The sequence below is a fragment of the Anopheles nili genome, chromosome 3, assembly GCF_943737925.1.
Source record: "Anopheles nili chromosome 3, idAnoNiliSN_F5_01, whole genome shotgun sequence".
Taxonomy (NCBI): domain Eukaryota; kingdom Metazoa; phylum Arthropoda; class Insecta; order Diptera; family Culicidae; genus Anopheles; species Anopheles nili.
In genome coordinates this window covers 48733318-48754929 of record NC_071292.1, presented here as the reverse complement: position 1 = coordinate 48754929, position 21612 = coordinate 48733318, and the positions used below count along the sequence as shown (strand labels likewise).

The following is a 21612-nucleotide window of genomic DNA, read 5'->3' as shown; positions in this document are numbered from 1 at the left end:
AGATAAGCTTTTCCTTCGTGGTAGCTCCGGTAGCATCGGTTGACGGTTAGGGTTAAATGTCGTTGTTGCGAGTTGGTATCCTAGTTGATATATCCAATACAACCGACAGGGGGCTCAAAAATGACGCAATTAAACGATGAATTGATTACCTGAATTTTATAGACAATTTACAACCACCCAAGCATGCTTTGATTTTACTACTACTTCGATGCCATAGTTCTCGTTTACTGAAATGCCTTTCAGCTCACAAATAATTATTCTAATCTAAATACGGCCAGGCCGTCTTTAAATAAATATCAATAACAGTTCTCGTTTACTAAACTAATTTTTCTTGCTATGATTTTTGCTTTGCTTCCAGATTGAAAGTGTTACAGGTTCACCCTCGCCCTTGCGATGCCGGCAAGAGCGGGTTAATTGCCGATCCCCCCCTCCAACACCGGCTCCGCCTCCTTCAACTCCTCGAAAACATAAAGGTATGTATCAGTAACGGTCAGAGAGTGAAACCAGAGATTTATTGCATATGCACTAGAAGTAAATTATTCACTTCTCCTGTCTTGTGGATCTCTTTATGGTTCTTTCCTTCTTGTGTGTTTAAATGTAGGACATTTTTTTCTCCGTACTGCGTGCTTTCGCGTATTAAGTAACTGATGGAGTGTACCTTGTTAAGTATAAATAAAATCTCTCTCTCTCTTCCTTCTATCAGTGCCCCCTGATGCCATGACAGTGTCGATATCGCAGCCGCAACAGCTGATCGAAAGCGTTCACTGCGAGCCGCTGGCGACTACATATGTTGCATCAACTTCCTTCGTTGCCGTGTCCACGGTTGGCTCTTCGATGGCATTGACTACTACTACCATGTCGTCCTCTTCGTCCTCCACCGCTCATCTCACAAGTCCTGGGCACGAGCGACCAAACGTATCCCGCGGCAGTCCAGAACCAGACCCCACTAGTGCCGGCCATGTGCCCACAGCAACGCCAACGTCAGCCTTACGAAGATTATACTTCAAAACGGCTCGGGCAAGCAAGGCAGCCAAAACTGCGGCCACTATGGCAACGGCAGTTGCGGCGGCAGCCGCCAGCTCATCGACGGTGCCAAAAGTGGTCGTGATGGGTTCTTCCACAACGTCCGAGGCCACCATTAACACCTCCACGGATTCGGCTTCAACGCACATCACCAACGTAACGACGACGACGGATACGGAAACCAATGATTCCTTGGATTTAGGTAAGCGTGCGTCACGCTTTTCGAGACATTTGTAGCCCTCCAGTTTAGTTTGATTGTAAAACAAAGATTTGAGGAAACGTCTGCTCATCATCAGCCTATTTGTTTGATGATTTTTTATGGCAAAAGCTAATCAAAATATATGCAGCATTGTTATCAACCAAAAAATCGAAAAACATTCTCATAAGTTCTATCAAAATTGCTTACAATTAATAAATTGTTCTTATTTTTGCTCTTTTAAAACAGATTATTTTTATTTTTTAATGGTAGAAACTATTGTTTAACTTATCATAACAAAACAAAAAATATCAATACTAGGTCGGCTGAAGGCATTTCCTCCTAACAACAGTTCAGAGCCTTATCCCGGGCTGACTCGGTTATGTGAAGTAGCTGTAATTGATCTCTAAAGATGTAATATTTCCTGGAAAAAAGACTGTAACTTTCTTTTTCTTTCTATGCTTTTCGTAAACTGTTTTATAGGCGACGTTTCGGGCCAGAGCGAGCCGTTACTTAGTTCACTGGAGGATGAGAATTCCAGCATTATCACCTTAAACCAATCCGCAGATAACGAGGATGAAAACATCACCGTAATCAATGGACCCGATACACCTCTGTTAATCAACTACCAGGTAAGCGATAAATAAATAGATTAGATGTAACGAGGCATCGGTAATCGGTAATTTGTTAATTAAACTAATAGTTCCCAAAATCACGCACCAAGAAACTCAGAGTGTCAGTCGCATGCGTATGCCACGATTACGTTAATTCCCGGAATTCATTCGTACAAATGCCAACTGGTATGCGCACGTTACGTGGAATGCGTACGCTTCAAATTATCAAACTGCATTGCACTTATCCTATCCAATAGCACGCTACCCGTAAACACCGAACAAGAAGCTCGTTCTCCTCGTTCGTTCGTAGTAGTTTTCCTCGATGCAAACGTCGTATCATCTCGATTTAAGTGAGGAAACCTCCTGCCAAAAGTGCTTCAACGCCGCGCTAGCCTGGAGTTAAATATTCAAAAGGCATCGATCATAATATATACCGACGGGATTCGTTCGCTATACTTTCTCTTTCAGTCGTGCTCTAGCAATCTTGTTTCACGCAGCGCACGTGGCGGTACGACGACCATACACAATTAGCTAGCGGGGCAACCTACATTCTAAAGAGCCGAAAAGAAAGCACTCAGCTCAGTGGCATCTTTGCTGCTATTGGCATTTACCCCAATCCAACGCTCACGTGACGTCATTTGCGCGATGTTGAGTAATTTTAAGAAGCGATCTTCACAGCCAACCCATTCATTCGATTCGAACTACTTCCCTCCCAAGAAGAACGGAGAAGTACAAGACACAGGACACGACGGAGCGCTCCCTTTCGTGGAGGAAGGCATGTTTGCGTTTGCCAAGACTGCACGCAATGACGCCGTTGCACCCGATTGTGCATCATCTCGCGTGGTAGCATCCTCGACGACGAAAACTTGTCTCCACTGAACTGCTGTGCGTTGCGTGCGCGTTTTTATGTATAGCGTGTGTGCGTGTGTGGTTCCGCGTGCGATGCCTTTTTTTAATAATAGTCAGCGTCACTCTATGGCCTTTCTATTCTTAGCGTCTGCGTGATATTTATAGCACATACGCGATATCGCAGTGGTGTAGCACAATTTTTCATCTCTCTATTGTGTAAACATATCAAGCACAACGACGGGAGTAATGTATATTCTGAGTGAAAATTTGCAGCAAACCTGAAGCGTAAAACGTGCGCACGTGTGGTGCTGGGAGATGGATTTGAAGTGCCCCAGCTGATTGTATGTTATCGCAATAACTTAATTTGTTTGTATACATCGGCATTTGTTTTGAAACACACCTTGGTTATGGGATGCTCAGCATCAAGGTAGAACTGCGTAAAACATTCCAGTAAAGTAGTTTTAAAGTTTACATGAGTTTTGACTGAAATAGAAAGCGTAATCGATACGACTGGAAATGCTGGGTTTATTTGTGCATGTGAAATACGGCTATTCAAACGCTATCATCGTTTTATCATCAAAGCATTGTTCACAAGTTGAACAAGTTGTTACCAACACGTCTGTTTCCGAATCGTTCTATGTATTTGGCCAAATATTCCAGGAGCATTTTCTCTAACGCAGTAGCGTCATATCTTCAAAGATCTAGGCGATATTTCGCCCGCAGTTACAGTAGAATGTCAGAAACAGACGCACCACTTCAATCGAACATTCGAGAGATGGGAAGTGTCATTCGGGAAATTTGATTCACGCAACCACTGAACGAAACCTATAGAAGCGTGTTTCTAGGGAAAATATTTTCCGCGCCCAAAAATATGCCTTGACTGGATTCATATTTTGAGCATTGAATATCATAATAATATGCATAATTTTTAGAATCTAATGAAATTATGGCACCTTTAAGTTTATCCTTGTAAGGATATGCGTATGTCATGCTCCTTTATGAAACAGAACTTTAAAAGCCGTTGGTATATTATACACTTACACCCACAGCGTCACGTGATGTTAAATATCACATCATAAGTACTTTCCGTGCTCATGACTTCTAAAAGAAACTAACAACGTGCCGTGTTAGCTTCGAAACGGAGCTGTTGTTGCCTTTTTTTGAAAAATGAGGCCCCTTTTTTGTATCAAAACTTGACACACTAGCCAGAGGACTGGGTCACAGTTACTTTCTTTGGCCTTTTCGTGAACATGGGCGTTTTTGTGCTCGAAAGGCTGGCTCGTACATTTTCCTTTTTCATTGCAATATTTTTCTATTATCTTTTGTTATGGATTCGTGAGCAATGATTTTTGCAGTTTTTTGATAGCCATGTTTTTTACTTTATGTCTAAAAACAATTGAGAGTGAGAGAGCGAGAGCATGCTTTTTATCCTCTTTTGAATTGTGGCCTTGAAGATCTCAACCAAATGTTGTTTTGTTATTGTGTAATGTTCTTTGTTCTACACACGGCCAGTTCGCATGGTGCACGATGTTTCGTGGGATTTTTCTTTCAGCAAACGTGAATAATACTGCTGGAACACACACACACATACCAAATGACGCATGCACATTCATTCAAACGTGCGTGCCATGGAATTCTTTATTTATTTGTACAATGCTCTAGACAAAAGGAAGGATTGGTATTTAGTTCTACATAAATTTAAATATCTTCTACATATTCAAGCAAAAACTAATTATTATTTTAATAAAAATTTAAATAAAATTACCAAAAGCCACCTTTTATTATCTTCTTTGTTAAACATAAAGCTTATTTTTGTGTATACACGTATTTTTTAAAATTGTAACACGTAGTTCATCACTGGAAACATATTTACATAAGCCGAGACAATAAAAAAAATGAAAATAGCAACATCAACAAAACTTTTCCTTCGCTTTATAAACACAAATCTGTCGAGTAACGCACGTGTCTGGACTGATCAGATTGCGTATTTTAGTCGGCTTTGCACACATGCTTGAGGAATCACTTCCTGCCTGCCTAGTGGATGTCGCACACTCGATACATGCGACACGACGGACGCCGTGTGTTTGAATAACATTTTGCTCTGTCATCACAAAAAGCCAATGGCCCCGTTGAGGCGTTGCGTTTGCTTGAACTGTGATGAATCAGAATTTTCATTGACTAAAATAAATCTCTTGGATTTGAGACTGACGAAGCGAGTAAATAATATAGAATCTGATAGAACTGTATAGTATTGCTACTCGTACGGTTAGCATAGCTTGGGAGGTGCAAAACATATATCAACATTCCATTTTTCACTTTAACAAATGTCCATAGCAGATTTTTTGATATCATTCTCTTACGGAAGAAGGACAAACCGCGGCCCGCTTTACGCGGCATATTTTCTTTAAATGTTCGGATAGCGTGCAGGGGTGCAATAAAATGTAGGTTCCGTTTGAAGCGTGTTTCGCTTCCCAAACGGTCACAATATTAATGATCCTAATGACAATGAAAATATTTTCTCGCGCCAAAAGTTCTAATGCTAAGCTGTGAGCCAACGCGTCAGAGGTTTCTTGGAGCGATAATATTGAATTTAGTCCGGTGCCGTTTAAGCCGTACAATCTGCTATCCATAGGCAGCACCGGTGAGAGAATATGCAATTAACAATTGCAGTTCGTGTTTACCGTACCATTTCGCTTTGTGAGCACGTTTATGTGTATGCATCAACCAGTTTTGCATTGCGTGTGTCGTGCTCGTCTACCGTCTTTCTTTCTCAGGCGTCTTGCGGCGGGTCTTTTACCCCATGTAACCGTGAAAATGGTCATAAATCTTTGCCGTATGCGACGAGCGTAGCGTCTAGCATTTGACGTGGTACAACTTTGCGACCGTGTGACATCTCTCATGTCCGTCTTAGTGGCTGACGAATTTTTAATTCCTCTTGGTCATAGTTTTTACTTAAGCAGAACATGCATATGACTAAGGGTGGGCATGCTTTTGGACCCATCTCTTGTGTTATATGGCTGGACCAAAGCCGACCAACGTGTGTATGGAGGACAATAAATTGCACGCTAGTTTGTGGGTGTTTTTGGAGCGTCGGTCATTTGCTTTGAACTTCAATAATGCCGCACGTGGAGCAGGTTGGAGTCTAAATTCCGAGCGTAATGTGAAATTTAGAACGTTACAGTAGATTTTACAATTCTGTCCGTTATAAATCCAAGCACTGGAGGTTTTCTGCTTAACTGCACAATACATTGTACGAATGTGAACTGCATAAACTATTCAAGGCAAGATTTACTGTTTGAAATGTGGGTGATGCAAACAACAGACATATGCATCTTCTGTAATGTCAGTTTTTAGGAAAAAATTACCCGATGGAGACGCCTGGTGTGTGATATATCAGGTGCTGTTGGATGGAGGCGCCTGGTGGTTGATGAAAGTATAGCTTTACTAGCTGTACTTTGGGATATGAAAATTGTCTCTATAGTTTTGTTAGTATTATTATTAATTATTTAAGGACGGCCAGGCCGTATTAAGATTTGAAAAATTATTTCTGGATTGAAAGGCATTTTCTCCCAACAGTCGCTGTGCGCCTTATCGCGGCCTTATCAACGAATTTACAAATTTTGATGGTATGCTTTTTTACTTAAATATTTTAAGTAATGTGTGAAAGAAGGCATACAAAATAAAAAAGCGGACAATCTGAAACATGTTATGTTAGACTATACTGAATCTATGTTAGACTATACTGAATGATTGTATGTCACTAAACTGTACTGTACTTGTTGATTTTGTTTACACTATCAATTTTATCTTATTTACTTGGCAGGAATTGGAGGACCTTTCTCCAAAATCTCCTATGATTCCATTGCGTGAGTCTCCAAAAGTGATGGCTGAAGGATCGAGTCGTACACAGCAACCACGAACAGCGCCAGTATCTTCAAGTGCAACACGATTTCCCTTTGATCCGCCCATGTCACCGAAAACCTTCGCGAGTCGAGGTGATACTGGCTCGTTTGCACGCACTCATGAAACCATGTTCAGCTTCGATGAATCACCCAACCCCGTGCGTCGCCCACCACCAACATTGCCACCCTTAACGGTTGAGCTGACTCCGGACCACTCTCCGAAAATCATCGAATCCACGGGCCACGAACAAATTGCCGCACCAACAGGTAAAGAGTCGTCGGTTCCGCCTGTAAAGCAACATATCGATCCGTCACCATCGACCACATCCACCCCGAAGCGTTTGATGAACAGTATTAAGTCACGTAAAGAGCGTCTCGTGCAGCAGGCCGGAAGTGCGGTGGCCGCAGCCACAGCCGCCGTTACGTCCGTCGGTGGGTCGGGAAAACCGTTCAAAAACCCAAACTATGATCCCGACCTGACGATGTTTCCGTTCGATCGAGAAGCGATCGATTACGATCGCATACAGCGCGAATGTTTCGCCGTCGAGGAGGAGCTTTTGTTTGAGCATGAGCAACGAGGTGATGACGACAGTCGAAGCGGCGGACCGGCTGCCTATGGAGAATCACCGTCGAAGGCTTTGTTCGATGCCGAAATCTTCAGTGATCACTATTCGATCTTTCAACAGTACACCTATCTGTCACAGCAGGAGACCCGGGACGCGCCGGCTGAACGCACTGTTACGCCCTCCAAGCGCAATCGAATTGTTGCCACATCCGATGCTTTCACGCCGCAACGTCGATTGGAGCAACCTGCATCGGCCACTAGTGGGGTCACCGGTCCGAGAATGTCCAAGTTTGACCAGATCGCCACCAAGTTTGACATGATGCCGTCGAAATCGTCCAGTATGACAGCAACGCAGCCGCTCGGTTGTGGTACGCTTCCGGATCTACGCGTTGATTACTTTGCGGAAACTTCGTGCTGTACCGGGGCAGGTACATCAATATCACCCAGTGGGGAGTTAGAGTCAGCAGTCGCTGCAACAGCACCGGCAACAATGGCGTCGGCTAAAGCGCGTGCGCCATCTCCCGCATCGAAAGCGACCTCTGGTGGCGGTGGCCTCCGATCGATGGAAGTCGTTGGCACAGGCGCACTACCAACTGGGGCTATAAATGTTACCCCGAATCCGATGGAAGGAGCAGTTTGTACACAACCGCGGGCGACAATAGTCGTACAGCAAGTACGTAGTTTTGTCAGTCCTTGTTCCATCTGCGTATTGTGTGTGTATTTTTTCTTTACGTTTCGGTTATTTTGTTTTGTTTTTATCACAAAATTATCCTACTCATCAATCTTAACTTCCGAATCTCAAGTGTCCTACGCGCGTGTGAAATTTGTATATATGTGCTGCGTGATTTATTTCTCGTGTCGGTGTGCTGCGCGAAATATTGTGCACTAAAAAGCCGCTCTGGAAAAGATCGTTTGAGCAAATTTTACGGTTTCCACCTGCCGGCGTCTAGAGCGTGTGGCTGTCCTGTAGAGCTATATAATTTGTGCTCGTTGCTGTTTTTGGTTACTGGTTTATATTACGGCGATTTTGTTGTTTTTTTTTCGGGGTTGCATACGGACAGATGTTTACGGTAACTGATATTCGACGGGTGGTAACGCATTACTCAAGTTCTAGTCGTTTTAACTGTGATGCTCAGGCTGAGCATGTTTAATCATACACCGTGAAACACGACGATATATCAAAGGTGTTCAGAATTGTGGCCTTTCGACAAACAACATATCCATACGTATCACGATGAATCGGTTCCTTAAAAAAATGAGCAAATTATTGGACCAAAAGGTATGTGAGTTATTCTACCGCTGTCAGTCGTATATTGCAGATCCTCTTATTGTTTAATGTGATGTAGTTTGTACGTTTGCAAGCCATAATGGGAATATGGGAGTAAAAGGCAATGTTACATTCCAATTAGCTACGACGGTAACAGCACGGTTATGGGGTAATGTTTTGTTGTGAAAACGAAGTTATTCATCCACGACCTAGCCTTGGTTTTCGGTTATGAGAGGAATTTACATCGTGATTCGGTACAATGCAATGTTTATGGTTTTAGGGCACGTGCTCCAACGAAATGCCAAGCTTAGTGCGTCAATGGTAGTGCGCTAGGAAAGTTTGTTTAATGTAAAGTAATCGATCTGGAACGTTACTTCCGGAAAAGGGTACATGATTGAATTATGTTTATATTGTTGCTATTTTAAGAATATCAAGCCTTATAGTATGCAATTTTGTAGCGTGTGTTTTTATTGACGACTTAACGCGTGCTCTATTAATATCAGATGTTTACAAGAATAATAATTAGTGGTTTTTTTTTCTATTTAATGTCTTGATAAACACGAAGTCTCATTATTTCAACAAATGTCATTGTTGGTTTGTTTAATACCTTACTCAGGTCCGTATTTTGTAGAGTCTTTGCAACGTGCGTCATCCTGCAGGGAGCTTTACAAAACGGTCAACGAGTGGGATTTTCCGACTGATTTTCCGTCACCCACAGCGTACCTTTTAGCCATAAATCTAGGACGCAGTGCACTTCACATAAATGAAATAACCGCCTTCTCGATATCTCAAAAAGCTGTGTTTGATCGTTTTTTTCCCATTTGTTCACGATAATCGAATTCCGATCTTTGGTGTCGATTGAAGTTCAACAAGAGCCGTTCTTGAAATGGCCCACAGTTTTGATTGGTTCACACTTTTGTGGATTGCTTTGCCGCGTCCCTTTATTCTTCAATGTTCGTCACGTGCGAAAGCAATGCGTAAAATAAATCCGCAGTTTTCGGTTCATGGTGTTGTAAATACACGTAACCTTGGCTCCACGAGGGACAGAAATAACTCCAAATGCTGATCCCATGACCGCCAAACAGTTCAAGTTGCGTTTTATTATAGTACAGGAGCCTTTTGGGTTTGCAGTTGAGTATCGTAAAATACAAACTCCAATAGAGTGATGATTAAACTTCCCAAATATATACATTTGATTTTATTTTTTAAGCTTTTGATCATGTGATAAAAATAATTTGTCATACTCTAGAGTTCAGGTTCTTCCGTTCCATCCTCCCTATATGCCTTTTACCTACCATTTCATAAAGATATGCTCCTGAGTCATTTGAACGTTATCCCGCCACAGAATAACGGTGAAAATTGGTTTAACATATTAGTCATAGTTCTCAGAAGCACGATGGCAGCAGACGTGTATATGATAGACAGCAAACGCGAAACACCTCTTTTCTAAGAAGAGCTGGTTTCGAAGCGCATTATTTTTGTTCCTCATTATATGGGAAAACCAATTCGAAACCAAATGAGCTATACAAAAGGGAAGAATGCTGCTGAGTATTGCTTACATGCTCCTGAATAGCATGGGTTTGCAGAGAGGCCCACACGTTCTACGGTTGGCCTTTTTGTGTTTTTCCCGCCTCATGTCGCCAGTTAATTCCAGCCAATTTATTTCTTCGTGCAAGTAAGTGCCTAATGCCACACAGCCTTTCGGTCGTTGACGCTGGGACACTGGCAACAGCGTCATGGCATCGTCGGTGCGTCGATGATTTCATTACGGATGAGATCCGCAGGATAGCGAGCGAACGGAGGGAAAACATTACGTGGGCGTTCGGTGAATGAGATAAATGTGATCGAACCGGGGAGGTAACGGCACTGAAACCACTCATCCCGACTCACCATCGGTTGTTTCAACCACACGTGCGTGTCTCTGGTGGTTATCTCCCTGTTTTAATCAAGCGAGACACTTTCGGAACAAAACGCTGTGGCCTGCAACATTACCATGGTGAACTGAGCGTGGACCACCGAGCAGAATGCGTTTTCATCGCGTTAAACGTATTTCTGCTCTTGTTAGTGCCCCCTTGCGTGGGGTGGCCCCTGGGATATTGATTAATTTTATTTGATGTCTTTTGGCCTGTTGGTTGTTTGCGCTTCCTGGGACCTGACTCTCGTAGACTTCATCCGCACGCAAATTGCGTGATGATGATTCGTTCCATAGTCAGGATGTTCGGTGATGGATGAATGAAAAAAATGATTTTCGTACCGGTAGGTACTAAGGTAACGTTATTTTCGCGCACGTAGTGAATTTGCAAAGGTCTTAAACGTTTTTTTTGTTTGTGATGAAGCATTTTTCCTTCTTCTTTTTGTTCTTATGAGTAAATTCAAAGGAAGAGCGTAACATATCCCATTATCCCGTTCACGATAATTATCCCTTTTGCCGTTAGCGTGGCAACATTAAGGGTAGTGGATTAATGGCATTTAAGCTCTCGTCAAGATTTAAGAGTTCCGTTTTAAGCTTCACTTAATTACCACCGTTAGCCTTCGTTCGGCAATCAGTCAACCTCTGCATACATACATAAATTTTTACTTATTTCTTATTCCGTCTGTTATCATATATAATACCTACAATGGATTTTATTTGTACATAAGATACTGAAATTTCAAGTGCTCATGGCAAACAATCGTTTAGATCAGATCAGCAAGAGTTTTTTCTAACTGTTCTTCTTTATATGCTCTTCCACAACAGCCATCACTTAGTCTGGACTACACCTCCGTGGAAACGATCCTGTTAAAAAATGAGGGAGACTTTATCAGCGTCGGCGAACAGGGTGGCAAAGGCGACCCACAGTCGTCTCAAAGGAAGAAGCAACAACGAGAGGAGCACATGCGACAGCTTCTGGACGTGACCAATACGTTAACCACGGAGGAAATTAAGGACTTCGAAATGCGGTAAGTCACGCATCTCTGTCCCTTGGTAGGTGAAGATGATAAAACGGGGAAACAAAAAGCCATTTGCAACTCGCTCTCGCAAAACGAGGCTAATTGAGTGAAACACGAAAAAAAAACCACTCAGGACATTTTTGGAGCTCATTTTTGAAGCATCATCATTGCGCTAGACTTCGTACTTCGGGCAGCCTATAAATGAAATTGGAAACAATAACTTCCTGTTGTTTTTGGGCTGCGTTATGTCTCGGAAAGATATGATTACTTGCCCCCATTTTGCTTTCAACTATACATGCAATAATTTGCGTGGCATAATTACCGAACACGCCATCAAGGCTAAAACGTGCAATGTAACAAACCATTTTGCCTAATTAAATATCCGGCACGTAAAAATGTTACTCTGATGGAGAGTGAACATGCTGCATTCACCATTAAAAAGATGTTCTTTTTTCCTTTTCCCATCGTGGCATGGTAGCGGGAAAGTTTGTTTTTTTCGTTCGGTTCCTTTTTGGACGGTGGCATCCTACACATTCGGAATGTGCGCTAGCACACGTTCGATTTTCCAACGGTTTAACTCACACAGGCAAGGTGTGTTCTGATCATCAAAAAGAATGCTTTTCCATTTCGGCCGAATCTTGGCGAGGATGTGGAAAATAAACATTTATTCGAATTTCACGAATTTCAATTTCGGACAATCCGTCCAACCACAGACTGGTGCGTCTCGTTTCAATAAAGAAACACGTCGTTTCAGTTGTATCTTGTAACTTCCGCTTGATGTGGCCACCGCCACTGCTCGGTAATTGGCCGTGAACTTCTGAAATCACAGAATTCAAACCGCGAACGGTATGCCGCCTCGCAATTTGTCAGGAATATAAGACCCCAACGGAAAGGGAGAGAAATTGCGAAAAAAAAATTACCGATATATCGTGTTCAAGTACGATCAACCAGAAAGATCATTTTCGATCCTGTGCTCTTTATTGACAGGTTTTGATTCCAAGGTAAAATCGATTTCATCCTGTTCATCTGTTTTTTTTGCTGTTGTCATAATTCCACGTTTGCACAACAATTCAGGCGTTAAAATTAAAACAAGAACAAGTTTCGTACACAGCGTTGCTTGGTCACAACAGCATACCAAATCGAGTCAACTTTTGCGTTCCATTGGGACTTGATGCAAACTTATAATGGTATGAAGTTTGTCTACAAGTGCACCCCCGTGCTAATAGGTAAAGAGAAATTTCGAAATTCAGATCTCATTCATTCTGTGCAAACTTATTTGCCCGGTGATGATGGAATTGCAAATTTTGTATGAAATAATGGTATGCATGAATTAGATGTTCAGAGTGAATGAATTGCTAAAATCATGCCATTCAGATTTGCGTTATTACTCTGTTTTGAATTGGTGTGCGCGTTGTTGATTAAAATTTCATTCATGATTCATGATTAAAATTGATTCATTTAAAAATAGAATGAAATTGTTTAAATCGTTGCTCAAAGTCCATGTGTAGTATGTAGAGGTTAAAAAACGATAAAATTGTTTTTCAATTTTATCGCGCTGTCATCAACTAAGAAACAACAGATTACTGGTTTTGTTTTTGGTTAAAAAAGCAACATTTGATTATGTGTATTGCCTGGCTTTATTTTTACTCGATTCACGTGGGAACATCACGCATCTCCCAGGATTTGCTTCAAATCATCCGGAAGACTTTTCTTCATGTTCTCCATGTGGCGCAGCAGCTGCTCTCGGGTGTCCCGGGCGTTAAGCTGAACGGGCAAGGCAGCCATTACGGTGCTACTAGCCTGCAGAAGCGTAAGCTTGTTGCGCAACCGCAAAATCATATCAACAATTTCCACCTCCAGCTTACCCTTGGCCCACTCGGCTAGGTTGGATTCGGACAGCGTCTGCATGTGCAACACCTGCAGCGTTTGCTCCAGCTCGAAGTAGCGCATCTCGTACCAGCCCTTGAAGTTTGGCGAATTGAAAAATCGTCGATACAAACCCTCCCAGTCGCCTTTGCAGGTCGAAGTCAACTGCGGGCCGCACTCGTCGAGCGTTGCGAGGAAATCCTCCTGCTTGAACGGATGTGGCTGCGGTGCCGAGCGGAACGGCGAGATGTCCTTTTGCAACGGCATCAGCAGTGCCATGTAGCGCTCGAGAGGAATCATGAAACTTTGCGTTAGCTCTAATAGGTGTCGTCGCAGCAGCGCCGATTGTACGGAGAGTGGTCGGTCAGTTTTCAGCCCAAGCAGAATCTTCTTGATGAATGCCTTGTCTTTCTGCACAAAGGGCTTGTACTGTGTATAAAGTCCTGGTGAGGAATCTAGCAGCTTGTGAGTGATTTGTTTGATTTTCGACAATCTTGACAGTGTCGCCGATCCGTCCATAGGCAACCCGCTAACCGATGGCGATTGGGTGGAAGACGAATTTACTGTCGAAGGAGTTACCATGCGTTGCCGTTGTAACTGCGCTTCGGTGCTATCCTGAAGACGAATCGTGTGCGGCCAGTGCTGGAGGGTTTTGGCGAAGAACGGATTCGTCACGCCGAGTATGATCGAGGGATGGCCGTTTTTGCATTGCGTGAACTCCTTAAACTCCGTGTCATGAATTGTGAAATAGGGACGGCTTTCGGCACAGTACGCCAAGGGGCTGATAAGGCTAGTCAGCGACTGCACCATGTGAGCGCAGTCGGTTGGTGACGTACCGGTGACGATGATCGGTTCTCCGGTCAACACCAGCTCCCAGAGCAGATGGATGTGAGGCAGGAATAATTGCAGACTTCTAAAGATGTCGATCTCATGCACGGATGATATGGTACGGATTTGGTTTTGGCGTGCATTAGTGCCTGGTTTGTTGGCGGAATAGAGGTTATCCACGGGCGATACGAGCGTATTATATTTACCGTTCTGCCTTGGTATAACCAAGTCATACACGTTACCTAGCAGATGCAACTGCAATGGTTCGTCGCTGAGTAAGGACGGCCATTTACAGACACTATCGCATGTGTCCTCGAGTGTAGGTTCGCCACTTCCGAAATAGGCAGGCGCAATGACTCCGCAAAGCTCGTAAAATAAATTGACAAATGGCAAACGCGTAAGCAGGACAAGGCTTTTTTGAAAGTACCCGCGCTTGAGTGTGGCGTCCTTTATCTGGCGAAAATAGACGAACCCCCAAAAGTGACCAGGATCTGCTCTGTGCACCGGCAGACAATGGCAGTTAAATTCCTGCAGTCCTTTCGGGAGAACCGAGTTTTCCGAACCAGATGAAACGCGTAGCCGAATGTGGAACTGTGAGTCGCCCATGCAGCCGGAATTCGAGTCCGGAAACGCCAAATAGCAGATGTTCATTTTTTCCTGTTCCGTCAACGTGACGTGTTTGGGATATATCAGCTCCATCGCTTGTCCCAGCTCAAGATCGAATGTAACGACGCAAATACAATGCAACCATTCACTAAACCTGTCCCAGGTGCCCACAGCCGTACCGTCCAATTCGAGTTCCTCCGCCTGCCTTATCACTGGCATCGGTGATTCCTTTTGCTTGCACTGGTTTTCCTTCTCCTTGCCGAGTTCCATTTCGAGAATTAAGCGTTTATGTTCGTACACTATGCGATCAATCTCATACCGCTCCAGGCGGCCCTTATCTAGCGTGGCCTTAAGCTCAATGTTTCCTTCCACCATCACGTGCAGCACTCCGTTGAGGTCTACATTGAACGACAAGCCCACGTCCTCGAGCTCATCTTCAAAGTTGCCCTCGAGCAGCAGTCGACCCAAAATAATATTATCCCTAACAATGGCACTTTCCCCCTCGTAAAGCCGCTGGGCCTCGCGAAAGTTCTTTATCCTGTGGCGCACTTTCAACGGAAGCGTAGAATTGCGGCTGATCAGTATGCGGGGAAATTCACCATCACTTCCTGTGCCATCGCTCGCTTCACCGATCATACCGATCGAACGGGGAACCAAATCCCACCAGAGCAGATCCTGAATTTCGCACGACTTGTCTCCGCTAAGTATACCGGCGGCAATGGCTGTTCCTACGACGACGGCTTCGTCCGAATTGACCGAGCTGCTAAGAGTGCGACGATCGAAGAATTCACTCAACATAATCTGCACACGCGGTATGCGCGAAGATTCACCAACCAGCATAATTTCGTGCACCGCGAATCGATCCTTCCGAGCACGCCGAAGGGCCGTCTCCACGTGTAAAATAATGCGCTCGAACATATCCTTGCACAGTTCGTCCACAATGTCCTTTGTGAGCGTCGAAGACAGCTGGCAGCCGTCTTGAAGGTTTTCGATCTCCACTGTCACCTGACTCGTGTAAGAAAGTGTACGTTTTGCTTGCTCGCAGACCTTCCGAAGCTTACGTAGAGCAATCATATCCTGCGCTATGTCGAGCGATTGAGTGTCCTGGATTTCTTTCACGAAGTGGCCCACCAACCGATCATCAATATCAGCCCCACCGAGTGCGGTGTCACCAGAGCTGGCCTTCACTTGGAACACACCGTTGTAAATGGTCACAATTGAAACGTCCAGAAAGCCACCGCCAAAAGAGCACACCAGCACGTATTGCTCGCCGATTACTTTTTTGTTGACACCGTATGAGATTGCGGCCGCGGTTGGTTCGTTGATTAATCGAAGCACCGTCAAACCGGCGATAGTGGCCGCATCCAGCACGGCCTGTCGCTGCCCATCGGAGAACTGAGCTGGAACGGCAATGACCGCGCTCGTAACCGTCTCACCGAGCTGCTTTTCTGCCATTGCACGAAGGTGGGCCAGTATAATGCCACATATTTCCTCCGGATGGTAGCTCTTGGTTTCGCCCTTAAACTGCACCTTGATGGCTGCTTGTCGTTTATGCTGCCCCAGCATCCGCTTCACTTCAATAACACAATTTGCCGGATCGATGTCTGTCTGGGCAAGCGCCTCTTCACCCACCAGACGCGTCTTTTCGGTGAAGGCAACAACCGACGGGATGCGATGGTTGCCGTACTCGTTGGCAATGATTTCAAACTTCCCATTCCGGTAGATGCCCACACTCGAGAAGCTGGTTCCAAAATCGATTCCGATTGCTACCGTCGATGGGGTGATACTTTTGTCCGACTTCGGCGACTGTTGTGGTGGAATGATTTTCGCTGGTGAAGCCATTGTTTCACTATATCCGGGACCTCACAATGCCTTCGAATATTTAAGACACTAACGCCGAAACCATGTGCTGATCAAAGCAAGCCTTTCATTACCGCTAGGAAGTCGTATGGGACGCACGGTTTGGCTAATCTGATGTCCCTGTGATGAGAAAAAAATAATTAATTAATACTTAGCCGAGCTGATAAACTCCGGTTTGTTGTAATTGTCTCTGTGTACGTGAACTGATTACTGCTTCATATCCCTCCCGCATCAGCTGCTTGCTCCCGTACCTTCCTCCCCACCGAAACCACGTTGACATTTTGTCAACGTTCTCTTCGTCACAAACCAAAACATAAACAAACAATACACATATTATTCATTGTTTGTCACACAATCTGTGCGACAACCATTGGACGTGCTTTCATGCTAAGTTAAAGTAAAAAGCACAGTAGCTTTCGATGGACGGAAGACTAATATATTGGAACAATGAAAACTCCACCACTTACATTCCTTTTCGTTCTTTTTGGTTTATGAGTACGTTTCATAGATTATAGATCAGGATAATTTTAAACTCTTCTCTTTAATAAGCGTTTGTGCAAGGGCTTAGGAGAAAAATTGCAACTGTTGTGCATGTGAAAAGAATGATAACACCACTATGCCCGAAGGGCAAACTACTCTTGGACAAAGAGATTCAGGAATTTCTTGCACTTGCGAGTCACTTACTAAGCAAACGAAAGCTCAACAGAAACGGAAACCAACAGCACATTCGCAAATATGCCGTAATTTAGCATTTTCTTCTCACGACTAACATGTTTCAGCATTGCTCAAATGCACTGTATACAACCACACGCAAAAGATCTAATGTGATGGGAACCAGGCCATCTCGTCTGTCGCAAGCAATATCTGATTTTCAGCGCAGTCGCACTAATGTTATTCGTTTCAACGGTTGGTGCGTTTTTACCCTACGCTCAAGCGCTCGATTGTACGCTGAGTTCTCTATTTTGAATTGAATAGTGTTCACAAAATATATATAAACGGTTGATATTTTAGATTTAGCTCGAGCTTTTTCAAACGTGTATTATATGCGACTCTTCTACTACATGCTCGGTCATTAAAACTAAATAGTTAGGCCACAAAGAATATTTTTGAAACGAGTTTTATTATTTATGTTTTAAACTCCTCGTCTCGTGTATCACTTTTCTTTCGATGTCCTGGGTTTATCGCAAATGTATTTAATAAAAGAAAATGAATGAAACAAAATGATACGGGAAGATAATCGGTTGCCAAATTGATAAAATTATTAGATTTTATTTTAAATTAAATAAATTCTAACAAAAGATCTCCAAAAAGCAATCGGGAATGGCTTTATTATTATTATAGTTCACAATATTTTAACTTGAATAGGATTTTTATCGAAAATTTGAAATTTTGTTCTACTTCCTTTTAGTTACGGTAGTCCCCATCACAGCCGATCCCAGTCGGTCAAAACTCCAGGTAGTCGAGCATCTGGCCGTCCAAACCAACTATGTTTGCCGCAACAACGTTCAAGGTGTGTGCAATGAAACAACAATAGTATTGTTTAACAGGTTCAATAGTAAGTTTGCAATAATTTTACATTTCATTTTCTTGCAGAGTTGCTTCTATGCCCAATACAGGTGTTGAAGAAGAATATTACAGACTGAGGCATTTTTCTATCACCGGCAAAGGTGTCGTCAACAGAGGAGATTCCTTGAAAAGCAGACGAAGCAAATCAAATAACAGCGTGGCTAGTTCAAATTCCAGGTAATAAGCACGATTCAGACATTTCCCATTATTTCTTACATTTCCTCTTCCGTATCAGCCGCAGTATAAACATTAATAAACCTATTATATTTAACAGCATTGTTACTTAGTTAAGTAGTAATTGTAAGCTTGTTATCTGGATACTTTTTTTTCTATTATCTACTTTCAGTACCGAACACTTAACTCCTGCCGCAGGAGCCGTAGCTGGCTCTGCACGAACGTCGGCAACGTGTAGTTTGGCATCCAGCCGAGAAAGCAGTACTTCCAATCCAGCATCCGGGCCGTACAAGTAATGATTGGGTAGTGGGAGATTATAAATTTACCTTTTTTCATTTGCTATGGGTTTCCTTACAGAGTGCTAATGTTAGGTGGAGCAGCCGTTGGGAAAAGCTCATTAGTGTCACAATTTATGACCTCGGAATATCTACACGCATATGACACTAGTATAGGTAGGTATTATCTACATTATGAATCGGTCAGCGATATTATTTTATCAAGCTATTTGTTTATTTTCTTTTTCCCGATTGAATGGTTGTTTATAGCTACTCTATTAAGAGAATCTAGAGAGAAAAACTAGTTTTATTTTATTTAAATTAAAACTAATCTAAATTTAGCAATACACTTGATTAAATTGAATTTATTATTATCTTTTGAATTATAATATATGGATGTGATGTTTCTGTAAATATAATATTAGCTTGATGCAAAAATGCAAAGTAAACTACTTTTTCTAGAGAACAATAAACACTCAAGACAAATAACACCCTTACATAGGTAATTTCCGTTGAAGAAAATCAATTTCCTTTTCAATTGATACATTGGTACACTTGCTGCTAGCCATAATACGGAAAAGTGCCTTAGGCAAAGCACTGCTTGCAGATGGTAACTGTAGAACTCCGGTAAAAGAAAGGATTTAATTGAATTTCCTTCGTTATTCTACACTGAATCCTCTATATTACCTAAGGCATGTACATGACCTTTTTGCAAGTGCTGATTTAATACCGACGACTCCACGCGCTTGTAATGTACTTATCATCTTTTTCCTTGTCCGTTTATTGCTTCGTACGAAATATTCTACCTATCAATCCATCCGTCCATCCACTCATTCATTTATCTAACCATCCATCCACCGCCGGGGTGGTGGTTACATCGGCAGTGCAATGGATTGGAATGGATGCCTGTAACGGCTCCGGTAAAAGTCCGGACATTGCTGACACCTGCATTTTCCCAGTGTAAAGCTTTTCAGCTCCTCTTCATCCGAACCGCAATGAAGCGTGTATTGTCGACCTTGATGCTTTTCAAATCACCACCGCATAGCGGTTATTGTGTTCAATACCTGGAACGTAGCGGTAGGGCTGTAGGCGAACGTTGCTCACGATGGCATTAAAAGCAAATGCAATTACTTATAAAAGATGCTGCTCTGTTGTGGTGGTGTCATGAATTATCCTGCGTTGCTTTGGTAGAACAAAAGGATGAAGCGTTGTATTCCTATTTCTATACTGTATTCAACTGCGTTCTGCTCACGAGGCTACAATGAAATCGATTTTAGTGTTACTCAGAAATGCAAATATGATCAAAATTTTGAAGAAAAATACAGCTATTTAATTTGTTTCTTTAAATTGATAATTTGTTAACTGCTGTGACAATCCATTCAACATTCTGATTAAAAGGCTTAATTTTTTGAATTGTTTTAACACCATCGACTAGAGCATATTTCTATTTAATGATTCTGTTTGTCTTGAATTTCTCTTATGTCAGATGATGATTCAGGAGAAAAAACGGTTTCCGTTCTTCTTAGTGGCGAAGAATCCGAGCTAACTTTTATAGATCACAGTTACACGGAAATGGCGGTAAGTAAATGCATTATACCTTTTTTTCACTTCGATAATTGAAAAACTTCTTTCTTTGTCCATTCTATCCTTCTAACACGTAAGCCTGAAAATTGTATGTCTACTTACGATCCGCACGGATTTTGCGTGATATACTCGTCTGCGGACAAGGCAAGCTTTCTTATAGCTGAACGGATTTTGCAAATCCTGTGGACGACGGAAAATATCGCTCAAAAGGCCGTCATACTAGTGGCCAACAAAGCAGACCTGGCGCGCAGTCGAATGATTTCTTCCGATGGTAAGTACGGATAACCATTTGTATCGAGCGTTGACCATCTAATACATATTTTTCTGTATATCGAATTTTTCCACAGAGGGCAAAGCAATGGCTACACAGTATGATTGTAAGTTCATCGAAACATCCGTCGGTATAAATCATAATGTAGACGAGTTGCTGGTGGGGTTGCTTTCTCAAATCAGATTAAAACTAGAAAATCCAGAAAAATCAAGGTAAATATTAAAGATCTTATTGTACAAACATGTGTATTAAGCCTATTTTTTATGTGTAGGGATCTTTTCCGAAAACGTTCGATTCGGAAATCGAAACGCAGAGCCTGTTCCCCGTTGGGAGGTGCTATTTGCCTGGCTGGAATCGGCGGTGGTACGAATCCTAATACTCCAGTTTCAGGACCACCAACAACCAGTGGCGCTTTCGTTGAAACTCCTCCTGGCAGTGCGCACAGCAGGTATGTAAGGCTTTGTTTCTTCGTTGGTGGTGGTAATAATCAATGGTATTTGTGGAATCTTCCATTTCTTTTTTCTTTCAATTAGTCCCAGGAAGTACCGGGGCTCACGTACGTCCGCTAGTTTAAAGGTGAAAGGGTTACTAGGTCGTGTTTGGGCTCGCGATTCGAAATCCAAGAGTTGTGAAAATTTACATGTGCTGTAAATTGTCTTCACAATCTCTCACTTTCGTCTCGCAAACGGGATCTGCACTGCAACACAAGCCAATCGAACAAAGTCTGCCAATGTCCGCTCGATTGGCTTGTGCTAAGCAGAGTTACATTAACTAATGATTCCGAGGGGAATAAATTTAAAAGCTACTTTTGCTATAATCAGCTGTCAATAATTTATCTATATCAGAATTGCGTGTATGCACATTGTTCTCCGGTTTGAACTTACTTTCTCGATAAACGTATCCACGTTGTGCTTATATATGTAGCTATATATATATCAGCCCTCAGGCATCAAAGTTAGGGACATTTTAGGTCAACTGTTTCTACTATATGCAGCCAAAACAAGACCCACATAAGGGACCCATAAAGATCTTACTCCACAACGTTGGTAATTGTCGTAAATTGAACCTTTAAAGGATAACCGCACAAATAAGTTGTTATCCTCGTGCAGATCGAATATCGGAATATTCAAGCATTACATCTAGGCTCGCTCTTTAGTTTAGTACTAAATAAACTGTAAAATGCAGCGTGAGCCATATTCTCGACATACATTGCTGCAATACCATAATTATTTCTC

The 21612-nt window shown here is 42.7% G+C and overlaps 2 protein-coding genes across 2 annotated transcripts; one reads left to right on the top strand and one right to left on the bottom strand.

Moving 5' to 3' along the window:
* Positions 1-703: 703 nt before the first annotated feature.
* LOC128727647 (mucin-5AC) lies at positions 704-21028 on the top strand. Its single transcript, XM_053821578.1, has 13 exons — positions 704-1225; positions 1703-1851; positions 6506-7822; positions 11154-11356; positions 17916-18017; positions 18101-18250; positions 18420-18539; positions 18605-18699; positions 20009-20100; positions 20185-20377; positions 20454-20589; positions 20649-20825; positions 20911-21028. The coding sequence occupies exons 1-13, from the start codon at positions 718-720 to the stop codon at positions 21026-21028; spliced, it is 3360 nt and encodes a 1119-aa protein (XP_053677553.1). The 5' UTR covers positions 704-717.
* Positions 12973-16489, bottom strand: LOC128727568 (chaperone protein DnaK). The gene has a single exon (XM_053821495.1). It carries the CDS (start codon positions 16487-16489, stop codon positions 13013-13015), a length of 3477 nt encoding a protein of 1158 aa, XP_053677470.1. The 3' UTR covers positions 12973-13012.
* Positions 21029-21612: the final 584 nt, after the last annotated feature.